Source organism: Oreochromis aureus, linkage group 14 (assembly GCF_013358895.1).
Source record: "Oreochromis aureus strain Israel breed Guangdong linkage group 14, ZZ_aureus, whole genome shotgun sequence".
NCBI classification, from domain to species: domain Eukaryota; kingdom Metazoa; phylum Chordata; class Actinopteri; order Cichliformes; family Cichlidae; genus Oreochromis; species Oreochromis aureus.
In genome coordinates, this window is record NC_052955.1 from 4,087,807 (window position 1) to 4,114,706 (window position 26,900).

Here is a 26,900-nt window from a genome sequence, read left to right on the forward strand (position 1 = left end):
CATCATAACTCAAGATCGGAACACCAATTTAAAAGCTTGCACTTGGCCACCACAAACAAAGAGCCCAGAGCCTGGGTCTCTGTATACTACCAGTCTATCTGTAGTAGTGCTTGGGGAGACTGTGCCTTCTTGTGCTGCATGGAAAATGTCTCTTAGGGCATCCTCACGTTCCTTCACTGAAATGACTCCTGTCAATGGGACTGCCATTGGATCATTAGCAGCTTTATTTTCCCGAAGAAACTTTTTTGCTGCTCTCCAGGTCCAAGCAACTGATCTGACCAATCAAGCTAGGACACTGAACCGCTTGACATCTACAAGGTTCTTGGTGACTAACCCTGCAAGTGGTCTCCTCTGCTCTCTTTGGGCCTCAGCCTGACTTTGCTTTCCTTCTTGTCCTCTTATCTGGGCCTTTGTCAGGGCAGCGACAAATGGCTTTCTTTTCAGCTTTGCCAACTCTTCAGCTAACCTAACTGGCCACTCGCTCACAGGCAGACTCAAGAACTTTGGACAATTTTGTCATTCTGAGTTTTCATCTAGATCTCAGGACTAGCTCCTCTTGTGACTACATCAGCAATGTTCTGAGGGCTAGGGATCCCTGGCAAACGTTATTTACTAATTGGTCATGCTAATGTAATTGTAACTGATGCTGTAGGAGAGAGAAATAACATCGTGGAAGAGACATAAAGTGAGTAAAAAACATCCTAAACACATTTAGAACATATTTAGAACTACAAGTTAAATTACTTTTAGCAATTATTGTGTTTTTTTTAATGTCACAATTCCAACCCTGCTCCATTATCCGGGTTTGGGACCAGCAAAAGTGACCCGAAATGCGTGAGGACTATCCGCCACCTGTGAGTGCTTTGGCACGGCCGAGGTGCCCACGGCAGCACCCACTGCTTGTTGAGAGTAAGAGCGATACGTGCTTTCATGTCAAACAGTTGTCGTAAGTCTCCAATAACATCAGCAAAAGTCACCAGATTTGTTGTTTGACTTTTTTTTAGAAAAAAAGTTGCTAAGGGGTCTGAAAACTCACTAAATATAGCGACAAACTCGCTAAGTTGGCAACACTGATCCCGCGGCACAATGCTAATGCTACCTAAGCTAGAGGCAGCTGCAGTTCTTTAGCAACCTGTTTTAACCTGTCTTTTAGCTTAGCCAGCAACCACTTCTTTACTGGCTGCTTCCCTGGATTTTATAGACACATCAGTTCCACACAATGTCCCTGCAGGTGACCATTTATCGAAGGCATTATACTGTGGGGTTTTTCCCATAAGTGACAATTTCTTGTCATTCCAAAGTTTGCCTTTGGAATGACAAGATTAGTTCAGCCCGGCTTGCCCTTCAGTCTGTCAATTAACTTATTTGCTTCAGGGCTCATCACCTCCTACACTCGGTTTGACTTGACAACTATACAACAGGAAAAATCATAAATATCCATATAGAGTAAGTTTTATAAAAATATTTGTCCTCTCACTCCCAAAGTTTTTAAACAAATACCTGCACTTTCTACTCCTTACATTTTCAAAACAGACTTCTTGCTATAGGTTTAGCAGTATCATCTGTAGAGTTTATACTCTCTGGAAGGCAGGTGACCCGTTGTGTTTCCAGTCCTTCAGAATCTGGCTAACTCTACAGAAGATAAGGAAGGATAAAGGGAGAGACGTTTTTGTAAGTGTCAGGTAATTTTTTTTATTCAATGGTTCTACCAGCTCAACAAACAAACAGACTGCTAATATTTCAAACAACCAATAAGGGTATAAGGACTGAACTGAAAATGTCCAAAGAAGAACTATTTAAGATCTTCAGCCTGGAGCACTATTGGTCAAGACTACTTTAAAATTAAAATAAAGTTTTACTCCTTGGAAGAAAAATACAGAAGAGAAGTTACTGTTCCAACACACTCTTGAAAGTGTTTTAACCTTTCCTGCTATGATTAATCATTCAATTCAATTCAATTCAATTTTATTTATATAGCGCCAAATCACAACAAAAGTCGCCTCAAGGCACTTTATATTGTACAGTAGATCGCACAATAATAAATACAGAGAAAAACCCAACAATCATATGACCCCCTATGAGCAAGCACTTTGGCGACAGTGGGAAGGAAAAACTCCATTTTAACAGGAAGAAACCTCCGGCAGAACCAGGCTCAGGGAGGGGCGGGGCCATCTGCTGCGACCGGTTGGGGTGAGAGAAGGAAGACAGGATAAAGACATGCTGTGGAAGAGAGACAGAGATTAATAACAAGTACGATTCAATACAGAGAGGTCTATTAACACATAGTGAGTGAGAAAGGTGACTGGAAAGGAAAAACTCAATGCATCATGGGAATCCCCGGCAGCCTACGTCTATTGCAGCATAACTAAGGGAGGATTCAGGGTCACCTGGTCCAGCCCTAACTATATGCTTTAGCAAAAGGAAAGTTTGAAGCCTAATCTTGAAAGCAGAGATAGTGTCTGTCTCCTGAATCCAAACTGGAAGCTGGTTCCACAGAAGAGGGCCTGAAAACTGAAGGCTCCCTCCCATTCTACTTTTAAATACTCTAGGAACAGCAAGTAAGCCTGCAGTGTGAGGCGAAGTGCTCTAATAGGGTGATATGGTACTAGGTACAAGGTCATTAAGATAAGATGGGGCCTGATTATTTAAGACCTTGTATGTGAGGAGCAGGATTTTGAATTCAATTCTGGATTTAACAGGAAGCCAATGAAGGGAAACCAAAACAGGAGAAATATGCTCTCTCTTTCTAGTCCCTGTCAGGACTCTTGCTGCAGCATTTTGGATCAGCTGAAGGCTTTTCAGCGAGTTTTAGGACATCCTGATAATAAAGAATTACAGTAGTCCAGCCTGGAAGTAATGAATGCATGAACTAGTTTTTCAGCATCACTCTGAGACAGGATATTTCTAATTTTAGAGATGTTGCGCAAATGGAAGAAAGCAGTCTTACATATTTGTTTAATATGTGCATTGAAGGAGATGTCCTGGTCAAAAATGACTCCAAGGTTCCTCACAGTGTTACTGGAGGCCAAGGTAATGCCATCCAGAGTAAGAATCTGGTTAGATACCATATTTCTAAGATTTTCAGGGCCGAGTACAATAACCTCAGTTTGATCTGAATTAAGAAGCAGAAAGTTAGCGGCCATCCAGGTCTTTATGTCTTTAAGACATTCCTGCAGTTTAACTAATTGGTCTGTGATACCTGGCTTCATGGATAGATAGAGCTGCGTCTCATCTGCATAGCAGTGAAAATTTATGCTATGTCTTCTAATGATGCTGCCTAAGGGAAGCATGTATAATGTAAACAGAATTGGTCCTAGCACTGAACCCTGTGGAACTCCATAATTGACCTTAGTGTGTGAAGAGGACTCTCCATTTACATGAACAAATTGGAGTCTATTAGACAGATATGATACAAACCACTGCAGTGCAGTACCTGTAATACCTACAGCATGTTCTAATCGCTCTAATAGGATATTATGGTCAACAGTATCGAACGCAGCACTGAGGTCTAGCAGGACAAGCACAAAGATGAGTCCACTGTCAGAGGCCATAAGAAGATCATTTGTAACCTTCACTAAAGCTGTTTCTGTGCTGTGATGAGCTCTGAAACCTGACTGAAACTCTTCAAATAAGCCATTCCTCTGCAGATGATCTGTTAGCTGTTTGACAACTACTCTTTCAAGGATGTTTGATATGAAAGGAAGGTTGGAGATTGGCCTATAATTAGCTAAGACTGCTGGGTCTAGAGATGGCTTTTTAAGTAAAGGTTTAACTACAGCCAGCTTGAAGGCCTGTGGTACATAGCCGATTATTAGAGATAGGTTGATCATATTTAAGATCGAAGAATTAATTAATGGCAGGACTTCTTTGAGCAGTTTTGTAGGAATGGGGTCTAAAAGACACGTTGATGGTTTGGAGGAATTAATTACTGAAGTTAACTCAGAAAGATCAATTGGAGAAAAAGAGTCTAACTTAACATCGATGGTACTAAAAGTAGCTGTAGATAATATTACATCTGTGGGATGATTATTGGTAATTTTTTCTCTAATGATAAAAATTTTATTTGTGAAGAAGTTCATGAAGTCATTACTAGTTAACGTTAAAGGGATTGTTGGCTCAGTAGAGCTCTGACTGTTTGTCAGCCTGGCTACAGTGCTGAAGAGAAACCTGGGGCTGTTTGTTTGATTGATTTGTTGATCAATTATTAAGTCATGTACTAACAGAGACTTGGAGGAGAGAGACCTAATATTTAATAATCCACATTTCACTGTTTTACTCTGTGGTTCAGATGTGGATACTGTATTGTTCTTTCTTTGTGATTTTTTATGTTTAAGTTGTTTATTGGTTTTATTAGTTGTTTTGGTTTGTTTTTTGTCTGTTTGGGAGCTGACACAGTCTCAATGGAGATGGGTTTTTGGGGGGGTAGCAGGAGGAGAGAAACTGCAGAGAGGCGTGTAAGACTGCAACTCTGCTTCCTGGTCCCAACTCTGGATAGTCATATTTTGGGGGGTTTAATAAATTGGTCCATATTTCTAGAAATGAGAGCTGCTCCATCCAAAGTGGGATGGATGCCGTCTCTCCTAACAAGACCAGGTTTCCTCCAGAAGGTTTGCCAATTATCTATGAAGCCCACATCGTTTCACCACTCAGACAGCCAGCAATTTAAGGAGAACATGCGGCTAAACATGTCACTCCTGGTCTGATTGGGGAGGGGACCAGAGAAAACTACAGAGTCCGACATTGTTTTGGCAAAGTTACACACCGATTCAATATTGACTTTAGTGACCTCTGATTGGCGTAACCGGGTGTCATTACTGCCGACGTGAATTATGATCTTACTGTATTTGTGTGGATGCCCTCAAAGGCATCCACACAATTGAGTTCCTGTTTCTCTTTAAACTTTATTCTTCAAGTTGCTCCCCTGTTTTTCGGCACTTAACTACTTCCTCAGTTTTCAGCCGATTTTCTCCGTTCAAACTCTAAACTGTTCTGCTCTTTCTGCTAATTCCAGCTATGACTTTTGGTGTTTATTACTATTATACTTTTTTAAAATATTACACTTTTTTCTTTTAATTTGTCCCATTGAAATGAATGGGAAACTTCCACAATTCTGCTAAAACTTGCTTGTTTTTGAAACTTAACTACTTCCTCATACTTTCACCCAGAAACTCCATTCAAACTTTAAAATGTTCTCAGATTATTGGGCTATTCCTGTGTGATTCAGCTTTTTCAGATCTTCTACCGTTTTAATTTTATACCTCTTTAAGTTTTCAGTTGCAAAATTGTGATTTTTCAGAAAATACATGCGTTGCTATGGTTGCTATGCAATTAACTCACAGTGAGCACTGGTCCTTTCTGAAACTTCTCTTCATGTCCGAACAACTCCTTGCTGCTCACTCAATTTTCACTCAACCCCCACAAATTATACATCAAAACGTAGGAATTTTTGCTGGCTTTCAGACAATGTCACTATCATTATTGTGAGATTTACCGTTTTTTTGCAATTTGCCTCAAAGTGACACAAGGTCTGAAAACTCCCCATTCAAAGTCTATGGGGAGGTTGTGAAATTCAGAGCTGAAATTCTGTAACAGGATGCATTTTCAAATCGTCATATCTCTTTAACAAAGCAAAGTTAGGACATGAGGCTTGTGCCAATATACCTTCAGACACTGCTGACACTCACAGTGGAAGCAGTTTTTACAATTATCTTACCGTTGAGCAATGAATTACGTTTGTTTGAGGGGTGGAAATCTGTCTTCCTCTCAGTTTTCAAACTCCGAAAATGAAGCCGTTTCTTCTCTCGTCATATCTCCGCGAAAGAGCTATGAAAATCGCAGTCAAAGTACACCAAAGTCTGCTGATTCACCCAGTTCAAGAATTATGCTGCTAGCCCTCCTAGTTTTTGAGTTACACGACGTTTTGTAACTCAAAAAAACGGCGTTTTTCGCCTCTCACCGCGATCTATTTTTTGACTGGTCATGTCTGTGTTTTTCAGACGCCTGCCCCCTTCCCAGGTGGTGCAATCAGTAATGACACGGGTCTGCAGCTCAAAGGTCGTGGGTTCAATCCCACCTTGTTCAACTTTTTTTTTTCACTACAAATTTTTACACTATCACAGACCTGTAATTTATATTGCTAATTTATTACAATTCTGCAAAGTTTTATGATTTTAGCAGCTTTTCTAATATGGACCTCAGATTCTTGTTAACGCTCCATGGCAGAAATACATACAAGTACACAGCCTGATGAAGCAGACAGAAGCAGTACCTCTGATTGGTGAAATTGAGCAGAACCAGGTTGTTCTGCCTCTTTTCAGCAGAAAGTTTGCGTTTTCACCTCTTATCAGCACAAATGTCAGCCACTTCTGCTGTTTTTATCAGAATTTTCAGCTTTTCACCTTTTTTTCAGTTATGTGAGAACCAGTTTGGCTCAATGAGTAGCTGAAAATTTCAGCCTCTTCTGCTCTTTCAGAAGAATTTCAGCTTTTTCACCTCTTTTCACAACAATTCAGCTTCTTGACCCCCCTGCATATTTTTTTCTCTCATCATATCTCTTGGTGGGACAAGAACTGCTTTGGCTCAGTGAGATGAGCAGCTTCTGTGATTGCTTCTTTCCGTCTTTTCAGCAGAAATTCTGCTGATTTACCTCTTTTCAGCGCAATGTTCTTCTTCTTTCCATCTTTTCTGCAGAAATTCTGCTGATTCACCTCTTTTCTGCAAATTTTCAGCTTTTCACTTCTTCTCAGCACACAACTCAGCAGCTTCTGCTCATTTAGCAAAATTGTCAGTTTCTCCATCCCTTGTGTTTGTCGGAACAAGTTTAGTTCAGTGAGATGAGTAGCTGCCTTGAGAACAGAAAGGCCAGGTTCAAATCCCAGTCATGGGATTTGAACACCTGTTTTCAGCACAAATCTCAGCTTTTTAGCTGTTTTAAGCAGAAACCTGTTTTCAGCAGAGAAACTTTTTAACTCAATTTCAGCTTTTCACCCCTTTTCAGCAAAATTTTCAGTTTCCCAGCTTTTCAGCTATTTTCAGCAAAAACATCTTTTCAGCAGAATTCTGAAAAGAGTTCTGCAGAATTACTTTTTCAGCAGAAATTCTGCTGATTGAACTCTTTTCACCAGAATTTTCATCTCTTTTCAGCCCAAATTCTGCTTATTCACCTCTTCTGCAAAATTTTGTTTTTAGCACAAATCTCAGCTGTTTTCAGGAAAAACTCTTTTCAGCAGAAATTCTGCTGATTCACCTCTTATCAGCACAATTCTCAGCAGCTTCTGCTAATTTCAGCAGAATTGTCAGTCTGTCCACCTTTCTCTGTCAGAATGAGTTTAGGTCAGTGAGATGAGTAGCTGCCTTGAGCCATGGAGGGCCAGTTTCGAATCCTGCTCAGGGTGACATTTTTTTTTTCACCACCATACAACTTTTTGCAACTTTTCATCTTTTTCAGCTTTTCAGCAGACAGCTTCAGCGTTAAGGCATCCACACAGCATTTTCGCAGGAAATGCACATTTTTCTAGTTACGTTTACCCTAAGCCAGCAGTTTTAAATTTCCTTCAATGTCATTGTGTGATGCTTAAGTGGTTTTACATGATGTAACTGTCTTCTTAATCTGTTGCCAGCTGGGTAGAGTTGTTGCCGCTGCTGGAGAAGAAATATGGTGCCAACAAGTGCTACAGGTTTGAGAATGACGTGTTCCCCATCAATTTCATGTCGCCTCCTCCAGCCTCCCAAAGTCTGCCACCACAAGCAGACTGGAAGAATGTTCCTGGTGTGAACATCTTGGCTCACCTCTACAAAGAGCCAATCTTTTCTGAGACTTACAGTAACTTCAAGATCATTGTCAACCCTCGAGCAGTGTTTTCCACATCTGTTCATCGGGGCGCTGAACGCACAGGATGGCTGGTCCTGGATTGACCGGAGCATAGCACGGATGTACCACACAAGGTAATTTAATGAAGCAATTCCTCCACATTAGTAGCTACAAAAACAAATAAAATTGTTCCCAATCCCATCATACTCTGTTTCTCACTTAATGCTATTTTATTCCTCCATGTCTCACTGTATCCACCCATGATTAAATCTAAACGCTGATCACACTAAGGCTACGTTCACACTGCAGGTCTTAATGCTCAATTCCGATTTTTTAATCAAATCCGATTTTTTTGTCTGCTTGTTCACACTACAAATAAAATGCGACAGCAAACGCGCTCTAGTGTGAACGCTCAAAGCGGCCCGCATGCGCAAACACAACACGCTCTGTTTAGACCCAGACCAAACAATATTGTTTGACTGATGGTCCTTAATATAAAGACTTCAGACTTTACGTTTCCCAATTTTTGCTTTAAGTTATTTTGTTATTTACATAATAATGTAAATAACCTAATAATTATCCTTATTGCTGTTTTAGAGGAGCGGTGATTCAAAGGATAGTTGCAGATTTCTGTCAGAATCTGCAGATTATACAGTACAAATAAAATGTTCACGTTGTCTTCCCAACAGTTTCACTAACATCTACACTGGATGGCCAGGAAGCGTTCGCGATGTCTTCTCCGGCGCTGATAATTGGTGTCTGTCTTGTGTCAGTGACGTCAAAGACGGATTTAATGCGACATGACCGTTCAAACAGCAGTTGCTTTCTAAAACATCGGATATGTATCGGATTCAGTACCACATACGAAAGTGACCCAGATCGGATTTGAAAATATCGGATTTGTGCCGTTCACACTGTCATACCATGATCAGATATGGGTCGCAGGTCAAAAAAATCGGATTTGATGCGCTTTCGCCTGCAGTGTGAACGTAGCCTAATACTTCTTTTTCACTGTCTTTAACAACAGATTTATGTGTCTATTCCTGAGCAGTGACTTTTAATTTATTTATGGACTTTCATGTCCATAAATAAATAATTTGTATGAAAATTGTATATGTGTTTACAATCAAATCACATTACAACTTGGAAGGTTTGCTGTATTTAACCAAATTGTAAAAAAAAATAATTATTATTTCATCAGTGTGCTTTTATCTGTAAGGTAAACTTCTACCACCATGTTTGCTGGTGCAAAATTCTCATTTTTATTTAGAAGTTTTTGTCTCTCTCTTTTAATGTAGGCACACTCCAAACTCTATGCACACTTTAAGAGCTGCTTTTATGTTTCTGCTTTCTGTCTTTGCAGAAGTCCCATACAAAAAAGCCTGACAAAAGATAAGTTGATTTATGATGGGAGACTGCTGAGCTACAGCGCCCACTTCATACCAGCTGTGAACAAAGTGCTGAGAGAGACTGGATTCCTACCAAGCACACACTAGACTCACTGTGAAAAACCTGCTTGCAAGTTTTGAGACTTGTCTGCTCAATACCTCTTTTAAGCTTTATCTGAAGAGTATGACTTTATTTTTGTTTCAAGGATTCCCTTGTAAAAAAACAGAAAAATACATGAACGCTTCCACATGAGAACTGGAAAAGATATTGGGCCAAAGACAAGTCAACAATAAAATAAAAAACCAACACTTCACACACTGACCGATCATATATTACTTAGCCATATTACTGTGCCAAGGAAACCTAAGATGAAGATAATAACAAATAATAAATTAAACAAATAAACACAATAAGACATAATGGAAGTTTTCAGTATACAAAAAACTCAGGTTTTACTAGTTGACTGACAAAAAGTTTTGCCTTTTTTACTCAGGGAGAGGACCAACAGTCAACCAATTAGAATAAGTTCTATAATTATTTGATCAAATGATTATTTTATCTGTTGCTGAATTTATAAGTCTAGTTACAAAGAAATGTCAGTCTCTAACTTTTAATAGTGGTTTCATTTTAATAGAGAGAAATAAGTATCATGACTAAAGCTAACTAAGCAGTGTATGAAGTCCAAGGGGCTAGTCATTGACCAGACCAGCATCCTTAAAACACTTTATCTGGAGACTAAACTTTAGGAAGTGAGAGAAGTGACCTTGTTGCATGAATATGCATTACTATAAGTGAGAATCTCTGGTATTTGGCTTCATGTAGAATCAAAATGTCTCTCAAATGACAGTATATAAACACTGCAGTAACATTTAATGTTTGTGTCATGTGACCAACATTTGTTTACTTGTCTGTGTTATTATCATTTTTTGTAAAATGGGAGGTTTTTTAAGCCGAGACTTGAATTTAAATGGAAGATATTTAAGACATGATGAAGAAAGTTTACAGTTCTGGGAAAATGGGCGATTGTGGCTCAAAGAGTTGGCAGTTCATCTTGTAATCGGAAGGTTGCCGGCTTGGACAGTCTCGGTCATTGTGTCCTTGGGCAAGACACTTCACCTACCGCCTACTGTTGATGGCCAGAGGGGCCGATGGCGCGATATGGCACCCTCGCTTCTGTCAGTCTGCCTCAGGGCAGCTGTGGCTACAATGTAGCTTGCCTCCACCAGTGTGTGAATGTGAAAGTGAATGAATAGTGGAATTGTAAAGCGCTTTGAGGGTCTCGAAAAGCGTTATATAAATGCAATCCATTATTAAAATGGAGTAAATTAATGGATTCTAGAGGAGTAGGTCTTCTACTATATCTACTAATATATAAAGTGTGAGGATGAGCTACCACTTTGGTTTTGACTGAAACAATAATGTGTGACATTTGATCACAGGCACATTAAAACACTTTCTTTTGAATTTCGGTCTGAAGTGAGCTCCATTTACTTTGATTCCTGCTCTCATTGATTGCCTTTACAGATACACACTGTTTAACAAAGTGTAGCACCTGCTGCTGATACAGAAAATGTGCACTTTAACTGGTGACAGTCAATTTAACGTGGGCAGCTGCATGCATGGGATTATATTTATGTCATCCTTGTGGCTGTTCAACTTGTAGCCAAGCATGTCACTGATCAGTGCTGCCAACACACACTAAACATCACAGTTCAGAGTCATGCCAGCTCTGCCCTCGGGATGTCTCAGCTCCTCTTTTATCTTTTCTTCCTGATGGTGCTGTTATTCAGTATCATTATGTCTTTCACTACAAAAGTCTTCCTCTGCTTTTCCACCACTACCATGTCTGGTTGGTTAGCCATCACCAGCTTGTCAGTCTGTGTCTGGAAGTCCAACAGGATCTTAGCTCAGTCATTCTCAACCACCCAAGTAACAATAAAATAAATAAATGGGAAAAAAAAGATAAAAATTAATCAGTAAATATTAAAACACAAATAAAATAGACAATAAATAAAATGAACAAAGTACAGAAGATTAAGAGGAACCAAAAACTGACTACAAGCTGACTCTGGTACTACTCCTAAAACACCTTGGGGGAAAAGGGTTGTTTTTTTGTTTTTTAAGTGATTTGGAGATTTCAAGTGTTGGGACCAGCCTGGAGAGGCATCTTATTCCATAGTTTGGGGGCCACAACAGCAAAAGCTGCCTTGGGTGGTTGAGAATGACTGAGCTAAGATCCTGTTGGGATTCCAGACACAGACTACACTGGAATGGTATTGAGGTGAAAAGGAAGGTGATTTGTCCCGTACTTCAGCCAGAATGAAAATAAGACTTAAAGCTGGAGTTATTCTGTCTTTACTCTTCTTCTCTCATTCTCTCCCCTCCCTCTTCTGTTGCTACTTCAATCATGAAACTGATCAATGATCAGCTGATCGGCTTTTCTCTCTTGTTTGTTTATCGCCCACTTTGCACCAGAAGCTCAATCAGCTGTTGTTAGAAATGATTTAATAGTCTCTCCTGTTGAAAAATTATTATTTTTAACAGACAAAGAGGTACCTGTGAAGATATTTTATAAGGCTTTATATTCTGTACCTTCAGTGATGTCACAGAGGCTTAAAGGCACATGGGAAAAGGAGTTAGGTATAGCAATTGATGATGAAGAGTGGAAAGATGTCTGGAGTTATGCCAAATCAATCTCAGTTTGTAATCTTACCAAAGCAATACAGTTAAAAATCATACACAGAATGCATATATCCATATTTCGCAGACATCAGTATAATTCTACCCTTTCACCCATGTGCCTCAAATGCAAGACAGAAATTGGTACCCTAACTCACAGCTTCTGGTCATGTTTGAAATTGCAAGAATATTGGTCTAATGTGTTATCTGAAATGGAGAAGATTTTCTGTTGTGAACTGGAGATGAACCCTATGTCTCTCATACTGGGCCTCCCCAGCCGGCGGTTAATATCCAAGAATAATAGGAGATTGTACTGTGTTCTCACCTATGCGGCGAGGAAGAATATACTACTCCAATGGATTAATGAAAAAGCACCAACTATTAAAGGTTGGCAAAGAGTAGTGTTGGATCTAGTCCCATTGGAATACCTTACATGTGTACTGCACTCAAAAACAGATCAATTCTTTAAGGTGTGGGAACCATACTTGAATTATGTGGAACCTGATGTTTCTAATATTATGTTACAAGGATTCTCTTGAGTGTTCAAACTGCAACGTATTGGGACTAATATTGTACTGTATTGTATTCTTTATTTATTTATTTTTTATTTTTTTAGATGGACCTGAGCTGGTGTTTTGTGCTTAGTTATCAGTCTGTTTATTTGTTTGTTTTTGTTCTGTTTTGTTTTAAAAAAGAAAAAACAGAAATGATTTAATATTACTTTCTAGTATCAGCTGATGTTTGCTGGAGCCACAGCTGTAAAAGCTGCTGGTCATGATATCTGTTTGGATATGTGGTGAGAGGGAAACATGCAGATGAAACCAGGAGATGTCCTTACTGAATCATCAGAGCTGAACAGGTGATGGAGAAACAGGTTTACCTTTTAGGTGACATGAATGAGTTGAAGGGAAGTTATGAACTGTTTCTGAGAGACAAATAACACCAGGATCCTTTTCTATAGCTGACAGCTGGTAACTGTGCAGGGGCGGGTCTAGAAAAAAAGTTTTGCCAAGGGGGCAGGTAGGGCATTAACAGGGAAAGGGGGGGCACAAAGAAAGACTTTTCTTTCTTACTCTCATTTCAAAGCTTTTTAATAAATAATTATCTGAATCTTATAACCAAAGTGATCATCTGATGTAAAATGTATAGAAATCATACATATATACCAACAAGACAGTGTACATCACAGCATTTGTTTTCATTCAAAGGCTTTATGGCTTCTCCTATAATATCTGGTGGGCCAGTCTCTAGTCAAGATGCCCGGGCCGATTTTTTGTACCAGTCCAGCCCTGCCAAATGCACTGGGAAACTGCTCCGTTACTCCCAGTTGACAGAGCCAAATATGATTTCAGTTTCACTAACAGCCCGCTGTGCTTACCCCGAAGTTTAAAGCACTTCTTCTTGTGAGGTGGGGTAGGGGTGTAGCCCAAGTAAGCCGGTGCTCCAGATAGTAGCGGAGGTGGAAAAAGGTCCTGTCCACCTGTCCTACTCCTAACCAGATTCTGTCTGTGGCAAGTCGAATATTTAAGAGAATTTCACGATCGTGGGTCAGTGGAGAGTCAGCAAAGTTCAATAAAAGTGACAAAAACAATATAAACAGAGTATAAATTGATCTGATAGCTGTGGGTGACGAGCCAAGCACGCTGCCGCCATCTTGGGCAATCAGTTCACATGTACAGCCATCTACAAGTACACCACGTAACTAATTGTTTCTCCGTAAGAGCGTCACACACATATCAGTTCCCAAGATAAAGTTGGAAGAAGTGTATAAATGAAACTCGCGGGATTGCCCCAGCAAGCACTCACACAGATGTTTATTGTGTATTCTTTTCCTTAATTTCTTTTCCTCCTCTGGACAGAGATGTCGGATGTTGTTCCTTCCTGGGATCAGTGGTCCGATTATCACTGAGACCACTATTGCCTTTACCCTCCACATCTTCTCAATCTCTTCTCTGAGCCCTTGGTATTTCTCCAGTTTCTCATGTTCCTTCTTCCTGATGTTGCTGTTCTGATATTGTTCCCCTGCCACTGGGAGTATACCAGATGGTTCCATGGAATAGAGCTGGTTTATTCTTCTGCCTTCTAGCACTCTGTACTTGGGGCTTGATGATGGTTTGTGGACTCAGGGCTGGTCTTCTGTACGTGATCCAGAGCTGGAAGGTGTGTTAGGTCCTACAGAACCAAAACAAAGGGTTTGTGAAAATCACAATGAATGTTTCTGGGAAGCAGAGCACAAATCTGATTGGTTGGTCCTAATATCAGACAGATATTATCACTTTGCAAGATAAATTCATGAAACTTCATAGGTGGGTAGATGATATCAAGTTTAGGTTTCAGAGATAACAAAGGGGTCGGCTGATTATGGAATCTATTCTACAGCTATAGAAGAACAGCTTTAAAAAAGCATGCGTTCAAACAAATTGCATAACTTCCCCCAAACTAAATGCTACATGATACTAAAATATTGTCTAAAGATTTAATTCAGTATCCTTGATGTCAAAACATTTTTTAATTAAGAAAATATAAATGCAAATGTGGAAAAAACAACCGGTCTATGTTTAAAGAAGATGCAGTGCATCACTGCAGTCACTGCATTTTGTATCAGATGAAGATGTAGGTGAAAGAAAAAAAATAAGGTCAAACCAAATGTTTTACTCTGTAATGTGCTGGTGGGCAAATGTGTTTCAAAGAAAGCAAAGGAATACAAACCACTTTCATGCTGCAGTTAACATGAATGATAAAACTTCTCAATGTACTTGAGTGTATTCAAGTTATTTACATCTGAAACTGAACATGCACTTTGCATACTCTTGCTGCCAGTTGCATTTCTTCATTGTTAAATCACCATTTTATCTGTTATCGTCTTGTCATTTGCTTGTGTGTCACTGAAAGTGCACCACTACATTAAAAAGTCTCACACACCTTATAGTGGTTGTATTTTTTTAAAGAGAGCACATGAACCCCAGAAAACCACATACATGAACATAGAGATAAAATCTGCTCAGCAGCAAACAAAACCACTTCACTGGCGATGTGTTGATAAGATGCACTGAATGTCACAAAGTAGTTTACTAGGAAAGCATGATATAAATCTACAACCACAAAAAAATCCCCTGTATGTGACACTAATGTCAGTCTCTCATCCAACAGAAACACCTGATTTTACATGGTTCACCTTTCTGCTGTATCTAATAATACTGTCCATTATCTACTCTCCAGTGCAAAGTAAAGACACTACAGTCTTAGAGAGAGGAGGTTATTTTCCCCAGATCACTTGGAAGACTTTTTAAAATCCTAAAATCTATCTTGAGGCATAATAAAAGCCAAATCACACAATCCTTTAGTATGCTATTCTACAAAAAAGTAACAGAACAAGAACGGGTTCTGATATATATGTGACTGAAGTCACTGGTGTTGATTTTCATCCTTGCTGTTATTGTGACAAAAATTATTTCCAGTATGGTTTGCATCCTCCATCTCTGAGCCTCATCTTTACAAACCTGCTGTTCGTTTAATGGGTTTCAGGATATTTGAATCGGTGTCCTGTTGAAGGGGATCATAATGAAGTCATTTCAGTAATTTCACCCACCTGTGGATCGAGAGAAGCGAGACGATGGCAATGACAAAATACTTCTATCATCTGAAGTTCTTCAGAGCATGAGGCGTGTGATTGTGGCCCTGCACCAGTTCTACTGGTTTGGAGCTCAGATGTGTCTTGTTGACCCTGGACGAGGAACAAGAAAAAGTGGTGAGTGGGGGGGGGGGGTTCTGTCAGCTGCAGCCCCTATATTATTTCTTGAACTTTTACCTTGAAGCTGCTCAGTTTTGACTTTCTCTGAGCAGAAAAGTAATGAGGACCACCTTCAATAAAATGATGCTGAAAGTGTCATGGTTCTGGGTCGGTGACCCAGTGTTTTTGATTTTGTACTCTTATTTTTGATATTATGAATTATGACAGTTTGTTTTGGTTTCCCAAGTGTTCATTCTGTGCTCCCTCTGTTTTCCGTCGTCCCTGCCTGCGTGTGTCCTGCTTTGCTTCCTTGTCTCGTCAGTCCTGATTTCTCACAGCTGTGCCCTCCTTCTGTGTCTCATTCCCCTCGTTACTTCCCAGTGCATTTAAACCCTGTGTTTCTCTGAGTCAGTGTCGCGTCATCCCTCAAGCTGTGTGTTTCCTCGTGTGCCTCCCCGTCAAGTGTAAGTTTATATTTCCCAGTTTAGTTTTGTATGCTTTTCCCCTGCCAGCACATAAAGCTGAGTTTTGAGTTCATCCTTCGAGTCTGAGTGTCTGCACCTTGGGTCCTACTCCGGCCTGCCACACAGCGTTTCATGACAGAAAGAACAAGACTGAAACATCTGATTGTAACCGTGATTGTAGCTGGAAAATGAGAGTAAATGTTTTCTACAAACTTGTAAATTTTTCAGAAATACTTTGTACCTTTACTTTTTGTTTGATGTTAAAAGGTCCTTTAATTTAGGGTTGAAGTTTGACGACTCTATTTAATCTATCATAGAGAATTGAGTGTGAAGAAAAGGGCTCAACATCCAGTCTTACATTTGAGTTATACGATTAAAGATAGAATCATAGTCTGATGAAAATATTGAGTTCTAATGTCTAGATTCTGTGTCGCTAGACATAATCCAGCTTCAATCTTTCATATTCATGCCTGGGTGTGACTGGAAAGATAAGAACTGTTTCACCGACCCATTATCATCATCATCACTGTGTTGCCACGATTAAACACAGAATTGTAGTTCATTAGAGATTGAGCTGACAGTTAATTATGTTTAATATTGATCAGAATATAATCCGGAAAATGTGTAAGTTTAATAAGGATGGGAGTTAGACAACATAATGGTGATTCTAACAACTGGCCTTTCAGTGAAGTGTAGAAACGGTGTGTGTGCACTCTGATCTCTGAAAGTCTGACTTTAAAAATTTATGATTTTCTATATTATAAATTCTATATTATAGATCACAGTAAAAAGGTTAAGCAGTGTAAGAATAGATTATCGTAGTATTAGGGATTTAGTTGTATTAACGATAGTAAAGCATTATATCCATTATTCATTTAAGTAGGTCATAGGTCAAGCTGCTAAACATTCACACATAGAGCACATAGAACTGGGAGAATAGGTCAGAGGTGTACGTGAGAAGCAGAGACGACAGAGCTGCCGTTAGTGGGATGAGGAGTTGGTAAGCTAAAGCAAGGAGAACATAGTGTGTGGAGAAGTGGGCAGCAAGGACACGAGATAGGGAGGGAGGGAGGCAGGAGAAAGAGGGGGACCAGCAGGCACTTAGATTGGAGAGACAAAGGTTGTTGATTTCTGTGTGTTAATGTGTGCTGCTGGAACTGCCCCAGGGGATTTTGATGTTGGATGCTGAGCTTTGAAAATCCCCAAGCACATGTAATAAAATTAACTGATTGTTTATTTTGAGAAAAACAGGAATCGCATATTACACTGTTTGATGATGCATTATATTTATTTATTTATTTATTAACCTTTATTTAACCAGGAAGATCCCATTGAGATTAAAAACCTCTTTTTCAAGGGAGACCTGGCCAAGATAGGCAGCAGCAGGTGTCTCACAGTTAGAGATTACTCAAACATAGGCATCAACAACACACATGCAACAATAAGTGAAAGAAAACAAATAAAATAAAATTCAATTTAAAAAAAAAAAAAAAGGCAGTTAAAATGACAATCAATCTAATTAAAACAGTTGCATATTATGGACTTGGCCTCAAGGATTCGTAGTTTAGATCTAAAAGCACTTAATGAAATGAATTCAGTCATTTTCCAGTCCTTCTGCAGTTTGTTCCAAGCCGAGGGGGCTAAATTATACTGCTGATTTATAAGAAATACTGTTTGCAGAGAATCATGGCCTTATTTCTCTGACTAGGGAGAACAAAACATACTGCACAGGAAGCCAAGATCATAACTGGCTCACTGAGAGAGAGAAAGAATTTGAATGTTTAGTTTGGAGGAGGGCCAAAGCTGTAAGAATGTGAGAAACGGTCAGACACTTCGAGATTTTGTAATGCTCTGAGTGTTGTATGGTATAAAGAGAATTGTATTGATTAAAGTGATTGTTGATTGAGCATTAAACACCGAGTGGTGTTCTTCCTTTAGCCCAAAGATCAAAGAATTGAGAGTATTTAACAGTAGATAAGTATAATTGATGTGATTTGATTATTATTGAGTGACTTGTTTAATTCTGCTTTTGTTTTTGTCCTGCTTAATTGCTTTAATAAAATTTGCTGCAATTAAAGCCTAAATTGTGGACATTCGCTTTTTGATCCTTTTTTGTGTGGAAAATTAAATTGTTTAACATCAGAGAAAGACTAGCAGGATAGTAGGAGACTGTCAGAACACTGACAATTTTTAATTATCTCTCCAAAAAGAAGCATCACTTTTGATAAGCAATTTAAAATGGTTGTGAATCTAAACCACTTACTATACTTGCAATGACAATCAGTTTCCCCACATGCATAGATCTCAGCAGATTTATTCACAAATATTATCCAAGAATGCATCTTTTAATATACATTATTTAAATTATATAATTATAGCATTTTTGTCATGTCTTTTGTGGTAACCCAAGCTGCTATCATCTGGCTCTCTGCTCTGGTTTCCTTCTTAAAAACAAAGTTTCTAAGTTAATAAGTTAACCATTCTTGATGTGAACTGACAGGCATCACTTATTGTGCTTGTCCTATTTTTATATTAACAGCTAATGTAAATTCTTTGGGGAAACCGTCGAATAAAAGCACTTAAGTCATTTTTCATTACTCATTTCTCACATAAAAACGGCATAATATATAAAACAAGGTCAGAAATCTCTAAACATAAATAAAATAATTTACCACAGTCTTTGGGAGCAGGTCTTCTATTTCCCAGCTGTGACAGAACCACCTGACCATGATGGACCCAACAGCATTTCCTTTGACAATTTTTTAAAATTTAGCATTCGTGTCATCCACCTCCACAGACACAGGATTAACTCCTTGGGAAGAAAGCAGGAGAGGGAGTCTGTTTGCGCCACCTGCCTGGATTGCTTTGGCCAACGGAAAAAAAAATATCCTCCACTTCACATATTCCCCAACAGCTGGGGGCTCATGCGAGCCCGACATATCACCTCCTGTGTCAGCTAGGGGCTCAGGAAAGTCGTCCCAGCCTCCTTCCTTGTCAGTTGGGGACTCAGAGCCCAACCCAAAATCCTCCATTGTCAGCTGGGGTCAGGGATGCCGGCTAAGGTAAACCTGACCGACGCTTGGAGAGAAGGGTCGTCGGATCAGACAGGTGATTGCTGAGGTCGAGAAGACCTGTACAGAGATATATGTACATGTAATGATAAATGGTCTGAATTATAATATTTCTGACTGAGTCACAATTGAATTTAATCTAATCAGGGATTGAATCGCATTAGGACCATGTAAATCGGAATCAAATCGGTTACAGAAATCAGTGACGATCCTTAGCCCTATTCAGTGTGTTTAGTTCTGATTTATATATCCGTGTTTAAAACTAAATCAACAAACACATCTGGTTTGTGGGAAATTGCTTTGGTAATAAACGTGCAAAATCATGCTCATCGCATCTGCTCAAAGAACTAAATTTCCATAAGCATGCCAAGGACCTGACGTCACTGAAGACAGCCTTTTGCTATAAATGAATTTCAGCGTACTCATGGGTCCTTTCCTGTCTACGGCCCATTGGAAGATGAGCAGTGTTTTAGCATCGAGTTAGCCCACTAAAAGTGTCAAACTCATTCATTAATTTTCTTTAGCTGTATTTTATAATCTGTGTGGTTTCTGAGCCACTACAACAAGTACTACACACATTCAGTGTGTAGTACTTGTTGCAGCATTTGGAGGATGCATTGGCAGTTAGTGTCTGAGTCAGTGCAGCCTGTGGATGCTGACAGAGTGTCTGCTTGGTGCTGGATGTTTGAGCGTGTGACATAAACATAAAGCTGACCTGTTCTCTCTCCACAGTTCGTCGCAGACGGTATCAAAAGGGCTGAGCTGAAAGAGTTCCTGACTCATGAGCTTTCTGTGGTTGGTCGTGCCGGTTTGGAGGTGTGTGTGACTTTAATCAGGACTGAGATCATCATTCTGGCCACAAGGTGAGCAGTTGGCTAGGTTGCCAAAAAAGTAACAAACAACTCAGAATTCAAGAAGTTGTTACATCTCCAGAAGATCTGATTGAGTGTTTAGAACCTAAACAAATATGGAAGCTTAAAATGATGCTCTGCTGTAAAGTGGATATGGCATTACTTTGGCAGGGCGAGTACACATGTAAACACTGTTGGTTCATTTGTCAGACACAGAGTGTGTGTTAACAGTGGTCTGTGCATTTGTTATTTTTGGCCATTTTTTAAAGACAAACATATTTTAAGCTTAACAAAATAAAAGCTTACATTAAAAGACATCCTAGAAATCAGTCCTGATCATTTCCCTTTGGTAGAAATGTTAGATGTTAGTTTTTAAACATGCCATTACATCTCCCTCCATGTAAACTCAGTGTGCTTATCAAAAGAAAAACTTCAACTGTGTAGCTCTATGTTGTCTCAGCTTTGTGTCTCAGTGTGGAAAGATCGATTTTTTGTCTTGTTTTTTTGTTTTTTTTTTTTAACCCTAACGTCTCACCATCTTTAGGATCAAGACTGTTCTTGAAAACAAGGGTCGTCGGATCAGACAGCTGATCGCTGAGGTCAACAGGAGGTTCCCCGAAGACAGCGTGGTGGTGGGAAACAGACAGATACAACTGATTCGTATTTTAAGCTCACGTGGCCGCACTTGCCAAGCCAAACCGCCCTCGCTGGCCTCGCGGTCGGCCCTTATAAGTGTTCCACCAGTACCGTCGACCTGATTTATATCGCCGTGTAAATTCCTTTGGTAATAAACATAAGAAACACGCAAACTTATGCTCATCGCATCTGCTCAAAGAACTACATTTCCCTGAGCATGCCAGGGACGGACCGTCACCGGAAGCCAGCCTTTAGCTATAAATCCATTTCCGCATCCTGTGCGGGTCCTTTCCTGTCTACGGCCCATTGGAAGATGGCGGTGCAAATCTCCAAGAAGAGGAAGGTTAGCCCCCGTTTTACTCACAAACACGTTGCATTTCTTTAAAAATGGACTCACGCTAGATTTGCTATGGTCATTTGGTGGCCGTCCTGGTATCAGATGTGCCCGCCCGGGTTCAGTCCTGAGCGGATGAATCCAGATGCTGTCTGCGCTGTGACCTCCTCATTTGGCTAGCTAACATGGCTCTGAGCACCGAGGCCGGGCACAGTTACAGACCGGTTGAAGTGTCTGGCTTAAGCGCGACTCTAATGCCCGCTTTAAATCCTAATATGCGAAAAGACTTGGCTGAACTCTCATTTAAAGGTTGTGTGTGAGTCCCTGTTTTCGGAGGCGTTAGCCTCACACCCGCATTAATATAGAGCCAGAGACACAAACTGCCTCCTTAATGTTACTAATTCACTGAGAAATGTGGTTAATGAGACGTATGTACAGTTAGAACTGTTCGGGTTAAATGTGGAATCAGCACTGGGTTCATTTTAGTGAATGGTTAAAGGAAATATTAATTTCGAGTTGGGAGGGATTTCACAGTAAAGCATGAGACATGTGGCATCAAGCAGCCTGCGTTTAAGCACTCACTCTGAATGTGACGGTGCTCTCTGTGCAAGTGAATCCTGCTGTGGTTTGAATGCCACTCTTCACGGGTAGTTAAGAACTTTAAATTTTCCTTTACATGTTTTAAATAAGTGTGAGGAGTGTTTTATCTTCAAGTTACCCTTTAAAAGGGTCAAACCCAGTCATTCATTTTCTGTAGCTGTATTTTTTTTTTTTTTTTGTCTGTGTGGTTTCGGGGCCACAGCAGATGCATCAGTGTGTCGTACCTGTTGCAGCACTTGAAGGATGCATTGGCAGTTGGTGTGTGAGTCTGTGCAGCCTGTAGATGCTGGCAGAAAGTCTGCTTGGTGCTGGATGTTTGAAAGTGTCATAAACCTAAAGCTGACCTGTTCTCTCTCCACAGTTCGTCGCAGACGGTATCTTCAAGGCCGAGCTGAATGAGTTCCTGACTCGTGAGCTTGCTGAGGATGGTTACTCCGGTGTGGAGGTGCGCGTGACTCCAACCAGGACTGAGATCATCATCCTGGCCACAAGGTGAGCCGTTGGCTAGGTCGCTTGCCCATCGCCCCTTTTTCATGAGTACCTACTTGGGTCGACTCGCCACAGATCGACTGTTTGTTTGTTGGTTTTTAGTACCTTGTATGTGTGCTTGCTGTCACAGCAATGCCTCTCAATGTACTGCAACGCAAATGTAACATGAACGCTACAGCAAAGGTGGATGTCGACGCGAATATATACCTGCTGCTCGGTTTGTTGCGTTTCAGCGTTGATTTTGTAGCCATTTCTTTCGTTCCCAAGTTTTAAAAATGGCGGCTTTGATTTTCGTGAACAAGACGTTCTAATGCATCAGTTGATGCTGTTGATTAGCCAATTGGTGGCACGCAGTCTGAGGACGTCACATTTTAGTTCCTGTTTGGAACCCCGGCTGAGCAGGTACTAAAGTACCAGGTAGTATGAACCTAATGGAAAACCCTGCAAACTGCTAATGGAAAAGGGGCTGATGAGTCCCAATCCAAGAAGTTGTTACCGCTCCAGAAGATTTTGATTGTTTAGAAACTAAACAAGTATGGAAGCTTAAAATGAGTCTCTACTGTAAAGTGGATATGGCATTACTTTGGCAGTGCGCATTTGCATGTAAACATTGTTGGTCCATTTGTAAGGCACAGAGTGTGTTAACAGTGGTCTGTGCATTTGTTATTTTTGGCCATTTTTTTAAAGACAAGCTTATTTTAAGCTTGAGAAAATAAAAGCTCACATTAAAAGACATCCTAGAAGTCAATCCTTAACATTTAGCTTGGGTAATGCAAATGTTAGTTTTTAAATATGCATTAAGATCCCTGCCATTACATTGGTAACATTACATCCAGTGTTAGGTTTGTTTATATAGCTCATCTTCCTTCCATGTAAACTCAGTGTGCTTAACATAAGAGATAAAAACTTGAGCTGTGTAGCTCTATGTTGTCTCAGCTTTGTGCCGGTGTTTGTAAAGATCTAGATGTTTTGTTATTCTTACCCATGTAGTTTAACCCTAATCATCTCACCATCTTTAGGACCCAGAATGTTCTTGGAGAGAAGGGTCGTCGGATCAGAGAGCTGACCGCTGTGGTCCAGAAGAGGTTTGGCTTCCCCGAGGGCAGCGTGGAGGTAGGAAACCAAAAAATAAGACTAATAAGTGTTTTAAGCTCACTGTCGGATGTATTTTAGTTGGGAAATAATCCCTCAGTGGACACGTATCAGAACAAATATATAAAGGTTTTGAGTTTGGAAAAAGTAATTGCTTGTTTGCCACAAAAATGTAAACATTTGGAATTTGAAAATGTTTTTTTTAAAGTCCTGTTTTTTTGTTTAAAATATTAATACTTTGCCAACATCACTTTACAATAATATCATCCTGGTAGGAACCCAGTGAGTAAAGTGCAAAGGCTTGTGATTTTAAACGGTTAGGTATTCCTCCAGTGATGAGACCCAGCAGCATTTCCTTTGACAGTATTTTTGAATTTGGCTTTCGACCAAGGATTCTTGGACTATTAACTGAAGGAGACAAAGTACTTTGTTATGGCCACGATCTCCACTTCCCCGCCAGCTGGGGACTCAGTCAAGATCTCCCAGCTCCCTGCGACTTCCACGCCGCTAGCTCCAGCCACGTGTCAGCCAGAGGACTTTGCGACATCTGGCCCTGCCAAGCCACGCCACCATCGCTGGCCTTGTGGTTGTCCCCCAGATTGTTTTGCCAGTTGCATCGACCTCCCGGTTAACCCCCTGAATTGTATTTATTTTGCACTCTTGTGCTTGTTTTTTGAAAATGAATATCTGCTCAGAGAACTACATTTCCATGAGCATGCCAGGGACGGTCCGTCACCGGAAGCCAGACTTTCACTATAAATGCGTAAGACTAATCGGTGTTTTAAGCTCATTGTTGGATGGTTTTTATTATGGAAAGTAATTCCTCATTGGTGAGGTGTATCTGAACAAGTGTTTGAAGGTTTCAGAGTTTGAAAAATAAATACATTTGGCTGCAAAAATGTACAAATTTGGAATTTAAAACTGTTTTTTTGTTTGTTTGTTTACAATATTAACACTTTGCCAACAGCAGTTTACAGTAATATCATCCTGGTAGGAAACCCAGTGAGTAAAGTGTGTAAAGGCTTCTGATGTTAGACAGTCAGATTTCCCTTCAGTGATGATACGATGACGAGGCGGAGCAGGACTCAGTCTGGCTCTGCTGGTTGCTGGTTCAGATCCACGTTCTGTGGTTCCGCTCCAGCACCTCAGAGCAGGAAGTCCTTTCCATGTGAAGACACAGAGGCATTTGTCTGAGAAGGGTCAAGGCATCAGGACTGTGCTGTAGGCGGTGCAGGAAACCTGCAGTCCATTGTTACATGTGCTGGTTTTAGGTTTGATCCCGGTGTTTGTCTGTAAAACTGAAATGTCCTTCCTCTTTCTTTTAGCTGTATGCTGAGAAAGTTGCCACTCGTGGTCTGTGTGCCATCGCTCAGGCTGAGTCTCTGCGCTACAAACTGCTGGGAGGCCTGGCTGTGCGTAGGTAAGCATGTCTGGATTTCTATTTTCGGGAAAACTGTGAAATATTTATACATTTCAGGATTGGGTCATGTACAAAAATAAAATCTGACTGTCCAGTTTGTCCTTTAACTAAATTATTTTTATGTTACAAATTTCATCAGACGTGTGATTTTAAACAGTCATTAATGGCTCTACAGGGTTAACTTCCACCTTATTAAATATTACACAATGGCAGAAAATATTTCTGTTTACACATAGGCTCTTTACATCAACACAAACAAATCTTGTTCTTAATTAATGAATATTAACTTTAGTTTCAGCATCAATAATCGTCTTTGTGTATTGTGTTGTCCTTTAACACAAAAATATTTTATTAAACGTTTCTTAACGTTATGCGTCCTAACATGACATCTTAAGCTCTAAATACATCTCTGCACACAGTTTAATGTTTGGATGTTTTTCTCAAGTCAGTTATTTATGAGCGTATTCTGCTCATGGCACAGGTGGCGCATGATGGACCCAACCCAAAGTATGAAATTTGATCGTAATCTAGAAGAGTAAACATTAAAAATGCTGACAGAGGTTAAATTGTCAGTAGGAAACACCCTGTCATAAAAAGCCTCGTGTACTTTGAGGGTGAAGCGTGTGCTCCGTGTGTCGGTTTCTGTCCCTTCGGTGATGATACGATGACGAGTCGGAACAGGATTCATTCTGGTTCTGCTGGTCGCCGGTTCAGAATCACGTTCTGTGGTTCTGCTCCGGTTCCTCAGAGCAGGGGGTCCTTTCCAGGTGAAGACATTGAGGCATTTGTCTGAGAAGGGTCAAAGCACGCTTTAATGACGCTCACTGATGCAGGGGGCGTCTCCTCCTCATGGCATGTTTTACCGATTTAAAACCTGAATAAATTCACTCACACTTCCAACTGAACCCACCATGTAGGAAATGAGATGTTTTTTATGAAGTCGACCAACCAGAATCATTTCAATCGCAGTGAAAGTTTCCTGAGAGAGAAGCTTGCAGTACTTTGGATCCACTGATCGATTAGCCGCTAACGCGGTTTTATCACTCTGCTTTTTCAGAGCTTGCTATGGTGTTCTGAGGTTCATCATGGAGAGTGGCGCCAAGGGCTGCGAAGTCGTCGTGTCCGGCAAGCTGAGGGGTCAGAGGGCCAAGTCCATGAAGTTTGTGGACGGTCTGATGATCCACAGCGGAGACCCCGTCAACTACTACGTCGACACAGCCGTCCGCCACGTCCTGCTGAGGCAGGGTGAGTGCAGCTCGACCAAATGCAACCAAATCAAACTGCCATCGCGTTGTTTTGGTGGCGCTGATGTGTGTTTATTTAATGCTCTCAGGTGTGCTGGGCATCAAGGTGAAGATCATGCTGCCCTGGGACCCCAGCGGTAAGATCGGCCCCAAGAAGCCCCTGCCCGACCACGTCAGCATTGTGGAGCCCAAGGAGGAGACCCTGCCCACCACACCAATGTCTGAGCAGAAGGGGGCCAAGCCAGAGGTGCCCGCCATGCCCCAGGGAGCACCTGTACCCACCGCATAAGAGGGTAAGAGACAGGAAGGTTTTACTTGACTGCTACCAACGATATATCCCGCCCTGCCGCTAACGTAAGAGAGAATATCAGGCAAAAATACAAAAAATAAATTTGTTTTTTTAGTTCTCCTGCAGTAAAATTAGAGGTTCCTGTGAATTCTGATAAGTAGATCAAACTGGTTCTGTTTTAGAACTCCATTAAAGTCTTGCTGGTGGAGCTTCGACGGGTTTAAATTATGACATTTTAGCCATTCGAGTCCGTTTGGGTGACACTGTTGCTGTCCCGATAATATATCGCAAAATAATCTGGAACCAGTGATTTAACACAGACTGTGGTGTTGTACAGTTTCACACGGCTCCCTTCGGTGATGATACGATGACGAGTCGGAACAGGACTCATTCTGGTTCTGCTGGTCGCCGGTTCAGAATCACGTTCTGTGGTTCTGCTCCGGTTCCTCAGAGCAGGGGGTCCTTTTCGGTTGAAGACATCGAGGCATTTGTCTGAGAAGGGTTTCAGCTCACAAACACAAACCATGACGCTTTCGCAGGACACCAAAAACAGTCTTTTAGGAACTCGCTGAAACTGAGGTCAACAATTTGAGCTCAGGATTGTTTGCTAATTTCTGAAACTGAGTTTAATTCGTTTTTTTTGTCTCTTTGCAGGTTTTCAATCGTCACACCAGATGGAAGCAAGGCCCTTTGATTTTTGTGTACAAAAACAATAAAATTTGGAAAATACACTTAAAACAATGAGTGGATTTATTTAACTGCCTGTAGGTTTCACACTGAGTGGGAAAACTGAGGGAAAAGT

At 40.6% G+C, this 26,900-nt stretch overlaps 2 protein-coding genes, 1 long non-coding RNA gene and 3 other non-coding genes across 9 annotated transcripts in view; 5 read left to right on the forward strand and 1 right to left on the reverse strand.

Annotated features, from left to right (window-relative positions):
- LOC116321823 overlaps nt 1-9,512 on the forward strand; it is a 42,406-nt gene extending 32,894 nt beyond the window's left edge. For 2 of the 3 annotated variants that reach the window (XM_031741778.2, XM_039598342.1), the window contains 2 exons: nt 7,620-7,944; nt 9,174-9,512. In XM_031741778.2, coding sequence (XP_031597638.2) covers nt 7,620-7,914 — 295 coding nt within the window. In that variant the 3' untranslated portion in view covers nt 7,915-7,944; nt 9,174-9,512. Of the gene's footprint in view, nt 1-7,619; nt 7,945-9,173 lie in introns of those variants that run through there. The other variant, XM_039598341.1, reaches the window with a different exon arrangement.
- Nucleotides 9,513-18,231: 8,719 nt separating this feature from the next.
- Nucleotides 18,232-19,990, reverse strand: LOC120432782. Its single transcript, XR_005608099.1, has 2 exons — nt 19,859-19,990; nt 18,232-19,203 (listed from the first exon to the last, which is right to left on the reverse strand). It is a non-coding gene; the product is annotated as an uncharacterized LOC120432782 (long non-coding RNA).
- On the forward strand, nt 19,983-26,836 carry rps3 (ribosomal protein S3). Of its 2 annotated transcripts, XM_031741770.2 has the most exons (7): nt 20,826-20,973; nt 21,926-22,056; nt 23,073-23,166; nt 24,471-24,565; nt 25,623-25,810; nt 25,899-26,102; nt 26,753-26,836. In XM_031741770.2, exons 1-6 carry the CDS (start codon nt 20,848-20,850, stop codon nt 26,096-26,098), a joined length of 834 nt encoding a protein of 277 aa, XP_031597630.2. In that variant the 5' UTR covers nt 20,826-20,847; the 3' UTR covers nt 26,099-26,102; nt 26,753-26,836. The 2 variants fall into 2 exon arrangements, with proteins under 2 accessions (XP_039453893.1, XP_031597630.2); XM_039597959.1 differs by lacking the exons at nt 20,826-20,973; nt 21,926-22,056 and adding an exon at nt 19,983-20,006.
- LOC116321833 lies at nt 24,195-24,344 on the forward strand. Its single transcript, XR_004199579.1, has one exon. It is a non-coding gene; the product is annotated as a small nucleolar RNA SNORD15 (small nucleolar RNA).
- Nucleotides 25,214-25,363, forward strand: LOC116321832. The gene has a single exon (XR_004199578.2). It is a non-coding gene; the product is annotated as a small nucleolar RNA SNORD15 (small nucleolar RNA).
- LOC116321831 lies at nt 26,450-26,599 on the forward strand. The gene has a single exon (XR_004199577.2). It is a non-coding gene; the product is annotated as a small nucleolar RNA SNORD15 (small nucleolar RNA).
- Nucleotides 26,837-26,900: the final 64 nt, after the last annotated feature.